We start from the raw sequence: 14,885 nt of genomic DNA, 5'->3' as shown, positions 1-14,885 counted from the left end.
CGTCAAATTAGGTCTATTCTGCTGGGCAGGAATAGACCTAAATCGAGCATGGGTAGGGGGACTCCACCTTCCCGAAGGTAGGCGAGTCTCGACCTAAGCGCCAAGATAGTCATGTTCCCGCAGTGAGAACACGAGCTATCCACAAACGCCGCCTCAGCGTGCTCTAAGCCCAGGCACGTGATACAGCGCTTGTGACCGTCAGCGGATGACAGGGAACGACCGCATCCAGAAACGCACGGGTGGAAAGACATCCTGAAAAGGACGGCACATCACCAGTGTAGCTCATTTGTGAGGAAAATTTGCTCTCTTAGTGCTGAAGCACCCAGGGATCGACCGCGGCAGAATAACAAGTTTTGTGTGCAGCCTATTTCTGCTCTCACCAGAAAAGGAACATGTCCACCGAACCAACTGTGTGTGGTGTGTGTGTGTGTGTGTGTGTGTGTGTAGTGCAATTTGCTCAGTTTCTCAGTTTGCTATGAAAACAGCAGCTCTCTCAGCAGCAGTGAGATCGCAGTCGCGATCCAACTTGTGGCCAACAGAAGAGCAATTTCCCCCGGCACACGCTTTCTCTCTCTCTCGCAGATAGAAGGCAGTCAGATGCTTCATCAACGCCGTTCGGCTCCGAAGTGAATGACAACAGTGTGTGGCGATCGCTTCCGCTTTATACCCGCGCAGCGGGGAACACGCCAATGTTCATTAGCCCGTTTTCTATATCTCGAAGCTGATAGGGGCTCTCAGAAGTGATCCCAATTCGTGGGTCACTCCGACGTACGTCAAACGTGACCGACTGAAAGGGAACTCAAAATACGACAGTGTATACTACTACGCAAAAAGTGAATTTATTCGATTATCACAAATTCAAAATGGCCAAAAAACTCAAAATACGACAGTGTATTAGGACTTGGACGATTACCGTTTTACCGCAATACCGCGGTCACGTGATGCCTACTGCAGGTCTGAGATCGTCACCGCCATCACCATTTACATTCCATGTTCACTTTATCATGACTTTTTTATTTGTATAAAAATATATAATTTACTATAGGCTACTCTGTATTTTTAGCCTGGAAGCCAGCCGAACATAGCCCTGCCAAACAAAATTTTCAGGTCGGGCAGTTCGGTCTGGCCTTGCTCCACAGAGGAATAATTATCCCCGAACAGAAACTGTTCGGACCAATGAAATCATCAGGGCGGGCTTTAGACGATGATGGACAGAAGATCAACAGTAACGTAATCATGCACGTCATCAAAGGGGCTTGGATTATATTTTTTCGAATCCTGAATGGAGAGCTTGTTTGTATTCACCTTCACAATTTCTCTCAGAAATTACTATCATGTTGGGTAAGTACTCTGTGTATTATTAAATTATTTTATTTTTTACAACACCGGCAAAGATCGTGTATTTCAGCCTGATACCAGCGCATGTGCAGACAGGGTTGCCAAGTTTTTACAACAAAACCCACCAACTACTAGCTCTAAACAATAGCTTCTCTGGGGATTCTCCGGGGGCAAAATGGCGTTTGGAGTTTAAAATGTGTTATTTTGGCAAGGATGCCTGCTAAAATTCGCACTCATGGGTCTATATATCACACAATAGTCGCTTCAACCCGCGGACATAGAAAACAACCCGCGGGGGGAAAAACGCGGACTTGGCAACAAAGTGCAGTTGAACTATTTTGACATTTGACAATGCGTCGCTTCGTTGCTCTGATTGGTTGTAGGTCTATCCAATTGATGTCTTTCCTGGTTCAGTTGAAACACGCCCCATAATCACAGCCCAATGGAGCAGTTTCAGACTCCACCACGTGAGGCTACTGTATTTTATCTCTTTACATAAATTTATTTTCTACTTAAAAACAAGACTACGTTTTGTTATTTTACTAACCCAAATAAAGACTCATCCGCGCTAGTTTGCACCAGAGGGGGAAAATTTGCTTGCTTCCACTTAGGAGGAGTTGTGCACTTTTAATTTTTATATCTCCTTTCATACTATTTTCTACTTAATTAAATTGTTAGCTTAGCTAGCTTAGACTTGAGGCACGTCAAGTGTATTTGAATACCGCAGGATGGGTCACCTTTTAAAAAAAAGGGTTAACGAACCGTGATAGTTGTGTAAACTGCCTTTATCAGGCTGAGTGTTACAACGTGCACCCAGCGGTTTTACTTTCGTTTTCTCAAGCAGTGCATAATCAAACATAGCCTAAATGTCTTGACCCTGTAGAAGATTAAATTCACTCTTCAGACATTTTACAACAAGTGTTGCTTTGCAACATTAGGAGAAAACATGAAGACAAAGATATTCGAGCAGGAGTCTATCCAGCTCGTGTCCCACATTCATCTCAAAGCGCTGAGCGGCATTACGCATCTTTGCAGGGCAATAGGCTAAAACAAATATTTAATCCATACTGTCCCAGCCCTACAGTGTATACTATTACGTAAAAGTTAATTTATTCGATTATCACAAAAATTCAAAATGGACAAAAACTCAAAACTCAAAATTTTTGTCCATTTTGGGTTTGTGTGATAATTGAATAAATTTACTTTTACGTAATAGTATACACTGTCGTATTTTGAGTTTTTTGTCCATTTTGAATTTGTGTGATAATTGAATGAATTCACTTTTATGTAAATGTTCACTTTTCATATCACTGCTTCATTTAGTATATGCAAATTCATTAATATACAAATTCTCCGCCTCCACTCACTCACGTCAGCTCAGAGATCACTTGCTCAACTTTCACTCATGTTACTTTAGTAAACGTTGCACAATGGTAGTGATGTCAAAAGTACCGACGCAATAAGTACCAAATACGGTAGTGAAATGTTAAAAATGTGACGCTTTGAGAGCTGTTGAGCTGTAATCGTAAACAACTCTGACTGGCCATTGTGCTCACGTGCTCATCGGATGTGCCTTTGATTGGCTACAATGATCAACGCACGGCAGCGGTTTGAAAGAACAAGGAAGTGTTTGCAAGCGGGAGCACAAGCGTTTGAAAACGAAAGCAGCTGTCACCCAGCGGACCTGTAGGCTGATGAGAGATAATGTGAGCAGATCAGTAATATAGTTGATATAGTTAATATAGTTTAGTAATTAAATGTATTTGGATATTTAGTTGAAATTTTAGCTTATTATGTTGTATTATATTGAACTAATGTCTGATATATTCTGACACACGAACACTCATACAGACATGTAGCGTGTAGAGAGGAGCACAGAAACTCAACACTGTCCAGTGATTTATCACTAAAGTAGCTTAGAATCTCAACCCGGATAACAAAAAATGGTCAAAAAGGTGGGATGTGGGCGGAGCTGAGGTGACGCAATGACTATAGAATGGCTATCCACCTGTAACCACACCCCTAATTATGCAGAACTTTACGGCTTTATATAACGTAAACGAATGAGTTATTTTAAAAAAAAATTTAAAAAAATTGGCCAGTTTAGGAATTGCAGTTTACATTACTGGCGTATTGGCTTCAAGAGAGATCGCGGGAGGTTGCCACTTGATTTATACGAGCAAAGGTTGGAGTAAAAAATCTTAATTTGTGTTGTACTGAAGAACACCTACATCTTGGATGCCCTGGGGCTAAGCAGATAAACATCAAAAAAAAATTTTTTTGGTTCCCTTAAAGAAAAGAAATAGTACACTCCTCAAAAAACAACATGGTTTGAGATATCATTCATAACTATAGCACAAATGGTGCAGGTGATTTATGCCATAATGTTTAAATATCAGGGTTCAAGCTTTGTTCAAATCTCAAACCTTAAGAACGAAGCTTGACTTAGCAAACTCTACTAATTACCGATTTTATCTCAAAGATCTGAAGGAGTGAATTCATCTGAGGTGCACAAATAGTTTCAAAGTGACCTCACCTGAAGAGAAGAATGTGACACAGGGGTTGGGCCAGTGCTGTCTCATCTTATAGGGCAGGACTCCAGGTATGCTTAAGAAATGAAGGTAAGTGGAGATCCGACTGGCCTGGATCGCCACCAGATTCCCCCCCACACCTGTAAAGTTCAAAAAGGAAAGAATGTGAGAGCTTTCCAATCATTACACCATCACAATTCTCATATTTCCCTCATTTCAGACGCAAATGGAACGTATGTTAGAACACAGCATGCGTCTAGGGAAGTATGCACACTGATATTTGTCAAATGATACATTTTCAGCATATTTCTGAGTATTGTGTGCAAGATTAAAAGCTTTTCCACAGTTTAGATCGAGCCTAAGACAGCATTCTTTGATGTGAATATCAAACTAGGTAATGAGGTATCAAATTAGTCTTCCTGAATCACAGCCACCTTGTGTTCCTCATTAGAGCCAGTTTGTCTCAGGACTGAGCTGGAAAAATCGGGTACCCGATCCAGATAAACAACTAAGGAAGATGTCAGAGAAATTTTTGGCTGAGGAATCCAAGCTACTACTGGGTTAGGCCGCTTTTACAAACCTAACATACTCTATTCCCATTGGGATGCGCGTAGTTTCCGCCAACAGTGTTGAGTCATGGTTCGTGGTACGGGACATTGGTAGATCACATGTGCAGCTGAGTAGGAACAGAACCAGCTAGGGGAAATCTAAACCAGATTGCTGAAGTTGACAAATCACCACAAGTGATATTTTACATTAAACCAAACAAACTCTGCCTCGGCTGGGGTTTTTAAGTCTATTAGTTACACTCCCGTCAAAATACTTGACTTCTTTCATGTACGATAAAACGTCGCAAACGAAGACAGTGCTCTGATTTATTGCGACAATTTGGAATGAGAAGGTTTTATTTTGGCAGCAGAGGCAGTTCGCCTCCCTGAATCCACGAGTTGAGTTCCAAACACTGAGAGAGATGTGATCAATTTCACTGTAATGAGAATTTGAGGAAGGGAAATGGGCCTTAAATTAAGTTTCTAAACTTGTTTTTCAAGTTTACTGTTACTTTGTTCTTCTACTGCTGTGCATTCAGAATGGACCTGTGTATGTGAAAGGTGTCTTTGCTCAAAGTGTGTTTTGTGTTTGACATTTACTCACCATTTATGACTGGTGTAAAGACTGCCATGCCCTCAAAGTTTGGATCGCTCACAGTCTTATCGAGAATAAGGCCTCCGAAACTGAAGTTGAGAAGAGTTTCATGAATTTGAAATGTTTTAGTTGACAAATATTTCAGTCATTATTCATTTACACATCCTAAGAAAAGTGTGTAGAAATTACATGGTTTACTCAAGGGAAAAAACAAGAATCATTTCTAATTTTTTAAATATATATAATTCTTGGTCAGGAAATATAACTTGCTCACATAACTTCAGGAAATTAAATTATAATTTAAGTGGCCCAATTAAATAGCCTCAAAGTGATTTTATTGATTTCAAATTGATTCAACTTAATATTCATATAACTGAAATGCAATGTTGTACTAGCAAGCTACCCAGCTAACAATCTATTAGTTAGGAATAGAAAATATTGGCTTTCTAATGTGCTAGTTTTATGTCAAAAGCAATAATAATTTCAATTGATAGTGCCATTGGACATATTTAATTAGTTCTGTGTAATGTATTGTAGCAGACTACACATTTTAGTGAATTACATTATACTATATTTTAGAAGAGAAACTGAGAAACAGTCAAATAAAATGATTGAGGAAATCAGAATTGTTTCTTTTTTTTGTGTGTAAATTCTAAGAAATACAAACCATTGTATGTCAATATTATGCCAGATCTAATCAATAGGGTCCTCAAACCTTCAGGCCAACTAACTGTACACTTGAAACAGAGCAATTTAATAACTAATGAACTAATTAATAAAACAGTTTAGAGCAGAACATAAGAGAAATATAGGCTACATTGACTGATTTATGTTTTTTTTTTAATTATTTACTCATATCTGAAAAAGACTTTTAAAATTCCCTGATATTTATAGATTTTTCAATGACTGTGGGAACCATGTTTCCCCTATTACAGGAACAATTTATTTGCTACATTGCTATATTAATGAATATATAGGGTAAAGGCCCGTTCACACCAATAACGTAAACTAAAAAGATAACCATAAATATAAGTATACAGGTGCTGGTCATATAATTACAATATCATCCAAAAAAAAGTTGATTTATTTCATTAATTCCATTCAAAAAGTGAAACTGTATATATTATTCATTCATTACACAGAATTATATATTTCAAATATTTATTTCTTTAAAGTTTGATGATTATAACTGTCAAATAAGGAAAATCCCAAATTCAGTATCTCAGAAAATTAGAATATTGTGAAAAGGTTCAATATTGGAGACACCTGGTGGCACACTCTAATCAGCTAATCAACTCAAAAAACCTGTAAAGGCCTTTAAATGGTCTCTCAGTCTAGTTCTGTAGGCTACACAATCATGAGGAAGACTGCTGACTTGACAGTTTGACATCTTGTACAAGGAGGGCAAGACACAAAAGGTCATTGCAAAAGAGGCTAGCTGTTCACAGAGCTGTGTCCAAGCACATAAATAGAGAGACGAAGGGAAGAAAAATATGTGGTAGAAAAAAGTGTACAAGCAATAGGGATAACAGCACCCTAGAGAGGATTGTGAAACAAAACCCATTTCAAAAATATGGGGGAGATTCACGAGTGGACTGCAGCTGGAGTCAGTGCTTCAAGAACCACTACACACAGACTTATGCAAGACATGGGTTTCAGCTGTCGCTGTTGCATTTGTGTCAAGCCACCCTTGAACAACAGACAGTGTCAGAAGCGTGTCGCCTGGGATAAGGACAAAAAGGACTGCTAAGTGATCCTTGTGTTGTCTGAAGAAAGTTAATTTTACCTTTCCTTTGGAAATCAGGGTCCCTGAGTCTGGAGGAAGAGAGGAGAGGCACACAATCCACATTGCTTGAGGTCCAGTGTAAATGGTACCATGGTATCCCTGTTCTTAATTGGCCAGCAAACTCACCTGAAAATCTATGGGGTATTGTGAAGAGGAAGAAGTGATATGCCAAACCCAAAAATGCAGAAGAGCTGAAGGCCATTATCAGAGCAACCTGTGCTCTCAAAACACCTGAGCAGTGCCACAGACTGATCGACTCCATCCCACGCTGCATTGCTGCAGTAATTCAGGCAAAATGAGCCCCAACTAAGTATTGAGTAATGTGCATGCTCATACTTTTCATGTTAATACTTTTCAGTTGATTTCTAAAAATCCTTTCTTTGTATTGGTCTTAAGTAATATTCAAATTTTCTGCGATACTGAATTTGGGATTTTCCTTAGTTGTCAGTTATAATCATCAAACTGAAAAGAAATAAACATTTGAAATATATCAGTCTGTGTGTAATGAATTAATATAATATCCAAGTTTCACTTTTTGAATGGATTTAGTCCAAAATTAATCAACGTTTTGATGATATTCAAATTATATGACCAGCACCTGTATTAGCAATTGATATTGTTCTTTTTATTCTAAGCACGTGCTTGTCTGTCGCTTTAAATGCTCGAGCACATTACAGTAGGGTGGATTCTGATTGTCTGTCCGTGTTTTTATCATTCATCAACTGGATTAAATCGTTCTAAAAGTGATTCTATTATAGTGAAAGCTATTATTTAATATTAAGAGAGATTTTTAGAACTATAATTTTCATCGTTATGTTTACAGTTATTATCCTTGGTGTGAATGAGCCTTAAAGGCTTAGTTCTCCCAAAAATGAAAATGATCCCATGGTTTAATCACCATCAAGTCATCCTAGATGTACATTCTTCTTTCAGATGAATAAACAAATATATTAACAAATTCCTGGTTCTTCAAAGCTTTATAATGGCAGTGAATGTTGCTCTGTTTTTTAGTCAATCTGTCCATCGTATAACTGCTCCACATGGCTCTGGGGGATTAATACAGGACTTCTGAAGTGAATTCATTCGTTTGGGTAAGAAAAATATCCATATTTAAAACTTTATGAAGTAAATTATCTAGCTTCCGGTCGATCGCCTTCCGCATTCAAATTACAGAAAAAGTGTAGTGCCTCTCGCATTTCAAAATGCTTACGGCACTGTACACCAGTTACACTTATCATACGTAGCGTAAGCATTTTAAACTACAAGAGGCATCACACTTTTTTTCAGTAAGTTGAATATCGGACAGATGCGCTTTTATGCACTTCAAAATCAGAGCAACAATCACTGCCGTTATAAAGCTTGGATTAGCCAGGACAATTTTTTGTCTGAAAGAAGAATGTCATATACACCTACGATGACTTGAGGGTGAGTAAATCATGGGATAATTTTCATTTTTGGGTGAACTATCCCTTTAAAAATACATTTAATTTTGTTATCGCAATAGAGTGGTGCTGGAATGACATCAGAACCCTTGAAGTCTAATTCGGCGCTGGCTCCTTCAAGATTTTCCTATGGGTTTTTCAGTTTATGAGTAAAATGAAGCCTGTGATAAACATAACTTTGACGTTTTGTTCTACAATTTAATTGTCAAGTTACGTTTACCACAGGCTTTATTTTAAAAGGAAAATCTTGAGGGAACCAAATTAGTCTTCCGTGTTCTGACATCATACTTGCACAACTCTATTCTGACACATTAAAGGGTTAGTTTACCCAAAAAAATGTAATTCAGTCATTAATTAATTACCTCATGTCTTTCTAAACCCTTAAGACCTTCATTCATCTTCGGAACATAAATCAATATATTTCTGTTGAAATCTGAGAGCTCTCTGACCACTCAAATAGACAGCAATGTAATTAACACCTTCAAGACCCAGAAAGGTAGTAAAGACATCTTTAAAATAGTCCATGTTACTAGAGTTGTTCAACCTTAACGTTATGAAGTGACAACTTTTTTTGTGCACAAAAACAAACAGAAATAGCAACTTTATTCAACAAATTTATTCATCCTAAGCTGTTAACGTTGGAACGTCATGAGGGTGAGTAATTAAAGGGGGGGATGAAACACTCAGTTTCAGTCAATCTCACATCAATCTTGAGTACCTATAGAGTAGGGGTGACCCCTAATAGTCGAAGATTCGATGCATCGATATGCAGGACCAGATTCAACCACTGATCTCAAGGTCGAATCTTCGCGGGTGTTATGAAACGAGGATCATACCATTTTGGCAATATGGGGGTGCTCATTATTAGTGTTATAAAGACGTGTCGCGGCACTGAGCGATCGCCACTTTAAGGGCACTGAGCTTCGCACTGGGCGCGCCGCGCCTTTAAAATTCGAACACATATACACCAACGGCGTATTGATTTCAACCTGTGCTACAGAATACACTCATCGTGCAGCTCTTCTGTCAGAAAACGATTCAAAATAGCGATTGAGCATTTATAATGTCCATGTCTGCCTGGTTTGAGATACCTGAGACACGGCACTGAGCTTCAGTCAGGTGTGCGACCCCCTTTAGGCACAATCGGCTTAAAGGGTTACTTCAGCGATTAGCATATGGCTTTGTATCGGTAGAAACCCTGGAGTATATTCAAATGATTGTTCTTTTCCCCCTCATATCTCCCTGAGACAAGAGATTTATGCATTTTATTTCTGGAAAAATTCCTCCTATGATGCAAATTGACGATTTTTGCATCATAGGAGGAATGTTTGCCCAAAGGCTAAAGACTACAGCCAGCAGAGGGAGCCATTTCCGCATGTTTTGAATCCGCGCATGCATGGGGGATGGGAGATTACACTCAGCTTGCAGGGAGAGCTCAGCTGGCAGGCACTCATTTAAACGGAGCTATGGTGAGCAATGTAAGTCTTTTAACTTCTCAAATTAATTTCTATGAAAGTTAAGCTTGTAAAGGCATGAACTGAAACGCGCCAGACTGAACTCGCGTTGTGAATGTATGCCGCGAGTGTAGTCGCGATTACCTCAGCTCTCATCACTCTGCAGTTAGTGCTCAGTGCTGTGAGACTCGCGCGGTGACTCACTCATTATATTGAACACACACGTTCAGTTTTTAATTGTAGTGTCTTCTCTAACTCAGTCACTGTAATCAAGTTGGTGGTGTTGGGAATGGCCTCACAGGGCAGCGAAGCATTCTGGGAATTGTAGTCTTTCATCCCCATGGGACAAAAATACATTTTCTGGCTTTTCTCAGTCTAGAAGACACCAAATTCAAAAATAATTTCACATATCTACTGCATTGATGACCCAGTTTAAATACAGATTCATCTTCCCAGCGCTGAAGTACCCCTTTAAGGATGTGCATATAAACACACTCAAAGTGTTCTTTTCCTCTCTAGGCAGGTATTTTTTTAGGTTTATTTATCAAAATGTTCTTTTATATATTTGTGTGATGTTCTGTTTCGATCGCGGGTTTTAAATGTTATGAGAGAACGGTTAATTTACGAATGTATAGTGTAGCCTAGTTTTGATCACCTTATTAAAAGTGGTGGCTGTGTGCTGTGTGTAAAGTAAAATAAAAATAGTCTTAGCCTCCTGCTGACTAGTGTCCTTCCCTTCCCAACCCGTTTATTTTTTACGGTCTATGGTTTACACACACATAGATGATTCGACTATCGGTCGACCATAGAGAGATTTGAAAATTCTGACTCGAATGTGTAAATCCTTAGTCGGGGACACCCCTACTATAGAGTAGTATTGCATCCTTCATATCTCCGAAAAGTCTTTAGTTTTATTATATTTATAAAAGAAAAATAGGCTGTACAGAGTCTTTCCGGAAAAAAACGAGCGGCTGGAGGTGTATCATGTGGGCAGAGCTAAAGAATCATGAGCGCGGAGCTACTGCACAAGAGCTTCTGAAAGCTGACATCGTCATGTGTGGAAAAGAAAACACTACCCTAAATAAACCATGGCTATCAATCAGATTCAACTAATACAGATATGATCCAGAATCAGATCTGGAGGATGAAATAAATTGAACAGGAGAAACAGCAACAGCAGGACGTCCGTCTCTGTGGTATATATGATTTGGTTTATGGACTATTGTATGCGACTAAACCTTAGCAGTAGCAAGCGAAACAGTTTTCCACGTCAGATAGCGCATTAAAAAATAACAATGGTGTAACGTTAGCACATTTGAATGAAGAAGCACGCTTTGTGAGAACGTCCCCTAGTCTAGGTTTATGTTTGGGTGGTTTTACAATAAACAAACTGACATATTGGTCAGCTAAACAAATGTATTTAAACACACACCATACATCGCATGCTCCATTGATAAATGAACTATACACCGTGTTGATCGTGTTGTTTACTGATGTTTACTTAAGCGACGATAGCCAACAACACAGACATCTGAAGCAGTTTTACTCACTGCATGCTTCCAAAGCACGACCGTAAGCCTTTATCGTTGGGACCGCTCCGTCAAAAACACACTTCTTGTTGATTTCATAAAGTCCTGTGACAGCAGTGACCGTGGAGATCCACTTTTGCGACACGATTCAAGCATGATGTTGTGACGCTTCTCATCATTTCTGCGTTCAAAAGCAGCGCTGCCTTCCCGGAATGCTGTGCGGGCACATTAAAGTCGTTTGACGTCACCCATAGGAATAAAGTGGAGCGCGGTGCGACAGAAGTTTTGCACGGACAAGTGGATCTGATATGCACCTTGAGAGCAGTGTTTATGGGCGTGCAATTGCTCTCTCGCTCTAGTCACGGGTGTGTACCCTTTTGGAAGAAGAGCCTGTAGGGCCCATACAAGGACCTTCCGCTCTGTCGACGTCAAGCGGACCCATACTCGAAAAAAACTCTCAAAAACTTGTGAGAGACCGGAAGGAGTATTTTTGACACAGAAATACTCCATCAAACGTCCAACATTAGTTTTTGAAACTTTGTCAATGTTTAGGATGGGAATCCAAGTCTTTAACAGTGTAAAAAGCTCAGTATGCATGAAACAGCATTTCACCCCCCCTTTAACGACAGAATTTTAATTTTTGGGTGAACTATTCCTTTAATAGAAAAGTGTGTCTCTTCATGCACAGTTTGTACCTGCTGATGGACATGGCTACTAAAACAGGCTGCCAGCCGGACTTCAGAACCTCTTTAATCTGTGGACTCCGTCTAGCGATGAGCACCCACAAAGGAATGAGCAGCAAGAAGAAGACACACACCAACGGGGACAAATACCACACATCTGGACACACACAAATGTTATACATTACCCTGATGACATGCTAATCTTATAAATGCATACTTTCAGATACTGGGCTATATGATTGAAATAAATGAAGTTTGTATGGACTCTAGAAAATAATACAACATCAATACCACATTATGTAGATCTTTAATGTCTCTAAAAAAAACAGAGATTTTCCAAAGGGGAAGATTCACACTCTTAATATTTAATCTTTGATCATGAGAACCAAATGCAAAACTAATATTTTAAGTAATATTTTGCATGCATTTCTACTGCCCTCTTCTGGTATACTTTAAACAGCTCACACTCATTTAGTATTTAGAGGCTCAAATGTAAAAATAAGTGATATATTTTTAATTGATTTAATTGTATTGGTTAACTTAATAATATTAAATGATTTATGTAATTTTAATTCAATTCCTAAAACCTTTTCTATAATATAATGATCATTAAAAATTAACAACAGTCTAATTAAATGCTGTTTTGTAGCAATATGCACCGTAATGTACAATTCTCAATGTAAAATCAGTATTCTAGGTTGTAAAACTATCAGTTATTAGGTTACGTAACAGTAATGATGACTGCATTACTAGATGGCCCCCCACCTCTGTACTGGAACAATGTGCTGCTGACTCCAGCCAATAGAGAAAGAGTGATGAGATCTCCCAGACTGGCTGCTATCGGGGTGGCCACATTATCAGGGTTGATGCCCACCTTCCTGGAGCCAATGATCACACCAATCATCACCAGGCCTGGACATAGAAGAAAGCAGTCAAGAGTCAAAAACAGTATTTCAGAGGTAATGGTCAATGAAAGATTCAAAGAAGAAAAGACTAAAAGATTATGTTGCATCATCCAGAAAGGTGAAAACAACATAAAAGCAGTATTCTCAAGTCATCAAAATCCAACTATTTAAACACACACAGGCATTGGGTCAACATGTTTTATACAGAATTTCCAAAGACATAATGATTTTTATACAGTAAAAACGTTCTATTATTTTCCCTAGCCCTAAACCTACCCATCACTGAAAACATTCTGATTTTTAATTTTCAAAAAAAAAACTTTATTTATAATAGTATGATTTATAAGCTGTTTTCCTCACATGGACCCAAAAATGTCCCACAATGATCTTTGTGTGAAGTTCTGTGGACCACACACACATACATACATACACACGCGCACACACACAGTACTACCATTCAAAGTTTGGGGTCAATATATATCTTTTTTTTTTTTTTTTATGTTCTGCATTTGAGAAAACATGCAGTAAACACTATATTAAATATGATGATATATTTCAATTTAAATTAATTAAAATGAGTTGTAGGCTACAACATAATGAATTTCTGTGTTGGCAAAGCTGAATGTCCAGCCTCATTATTCCAGTCTTCAGTGTCACATGATCCTTCAAAAATAATTCTAATATGACTTGCTGCTCAAGAAACATTTATTATTAGTATTATTATTATACATGTTGTAAAAACAGTTGTGCTGCTTTATATTTTTGTGGAAACATGTTATTAAGGATTCCTTGATGAATATCAATATTGATACAAATTTCAAAAGAACAGCATTTATTTGAAAGATAATTGATCTTTTTACTGTAACTTTGAACAATTTAATGCACCCTTGCACAAAAACAATATTAATGTATTACAATATAATTGTATAGATATAATTTTACGAAGATATAATTTTAACATATTTTTATATTCAGAAATATTAGTTTTTTGTTATTTTATCGACTGTATTGTGGATTATGAAGTCATTTTATTTATTATATGTCATTTTGTTCCCTACCTATTTACTTGTGGTTAATTAAAAAAAATGTTTTATAGTAAAAAAAAAATATATATATATAAATATATAAATATCTCTGGTCTTACTATTTATGATTAAAATTTTAATTATTATGATTCAATTGAATTCAAAAAGTAATTAAAAAAAAGTGAATTGATTTCATGTCGTCTTGAAGTAATTAAGAGTGGTTTACCTAAGGACAAAGCGGCCACAAATGCAGTGGTAACACTGCTAGCACACAGGACAGCCGCCTGGTCCAGCTCTACGCCCCCTCTGGACAGAGCGCCAAGCCCTATGGCTGCAAGAGCTGCCAGGAAGCCCACCACTGTGGCCTGAACCTGAGGAAGACATCCCGACATCACATATCATATCCCTTCATTCATAATTAAACAGATATTAAAAATTCATTTTTATAATGAGTACTCATTGGTATTCAAGATTGAGGAGGACTCCTGCAGAATGAAGTCTCAGTGTTATTGTTCATTTTCTTTTACATCTTTTCAATGTTTAATGAATGTTTGTTCTGTTAATTCACGTTTGCAATGTTTAATTTATCGTTGACAGGTACTAAAGCCAGTTTCCAGTGGATTATGAAAAGCAATATAAATCATATAAAATATCTGTGATTCTGATTCACCAACCTGAATAAGAGCAAGATTACAGGTCACCATCACCCACTGTTGTTTGGGGTCGTCCATCTGTCCGGTGTTAGCCTGAGGAAGACAGGAAACAAAATCAAGTGTGAAGAAGATAACCGCTTGAAGGGTTTTCATTTAATAATGAAGACACACTCAGGGATATGAAACACTAATGCAACAGCTTTATAAAATACGTAGATTATAAGTAATCTTATACATAGAGTAATGCATATATTATCCAGCTGGATACATATTTATACATACAGCAGTAGAAAGACGAGAGGCTAGAGTCATTTCCAGGTTTCCTTTGAGCCCGACCAGAGCAGGTACCAGGATGAACACCTCTGTGATCACCTTAAACACATCCCAATGCTGAAA

At 38.1% G+C, this 14,885-nt stretch overlaps 1 protein-coding gene across 6 annotated transcripts in view; it reads right to left on the bottom strand.

Annotated features, from left to right (window-relative positions):
• LOC137078467 (solute carrier family 41 member 1) overlaps window positions 1–14,885 on the bottom strand; it is a 139,716-nt gene that overhangs the window by 70,305 nt on the left and 54,526 nt on the right. For all 6 annotated transcript variants that reach the window (XM_067445756.1, XM_067445757.1, XM_067445754.1 and 3 more), the window contains 7 exons: window positions 14,772–14,879; window positions 14,511–14,582; window positions 14,063–14,207; window positions 12,672–12,818; window positions 11,919–12,063; window positions 5,022–5,101; window positions 3,875–4,009 (listed from right to left, as the gene is read on the bottom strand). In XM_067445756.1, coding sequence (XP_067301857.1) covers window positions 3,875–4,009; window positions 5,022–5,101; window positions 11,919–12,063; window positions 12,672–12,818; window positions 14,063–14,207; window positions 14,511–14,582; window positions 14,772–14,879 — 832 coding nt within the window. The remainder of the gene's footprint in view (window positions 1–3,874; window positions 4,010–5,021; window positions 5,102–11,918; window positions 12,064–12,671; window positions 12,819–14,062; window positions 14,208–14,510; window positions 14,583–14,771; window positions 14,880–14,885) is intronic.

The sequence above is a fragment of the Pseudorasbora parva genome, chromosome 6, assembly GCF_024679245.1.
Source record: "Pseudorasbora parva isolate DD20220531a chromosome 6, ASM2467924v1, whole genome shotgun sequence".
NCBI classification, from domain to species: domain Eukaryota; kingdom Metazoa; phylum Chordata; class Actinopteri; order Cypriniformes; family Gobionidae; genus Pseudorasbora; species Pseudorasbora parva.
This window is presented reverse-complemented; position numbering and strand designations above follow the sequence as displayed.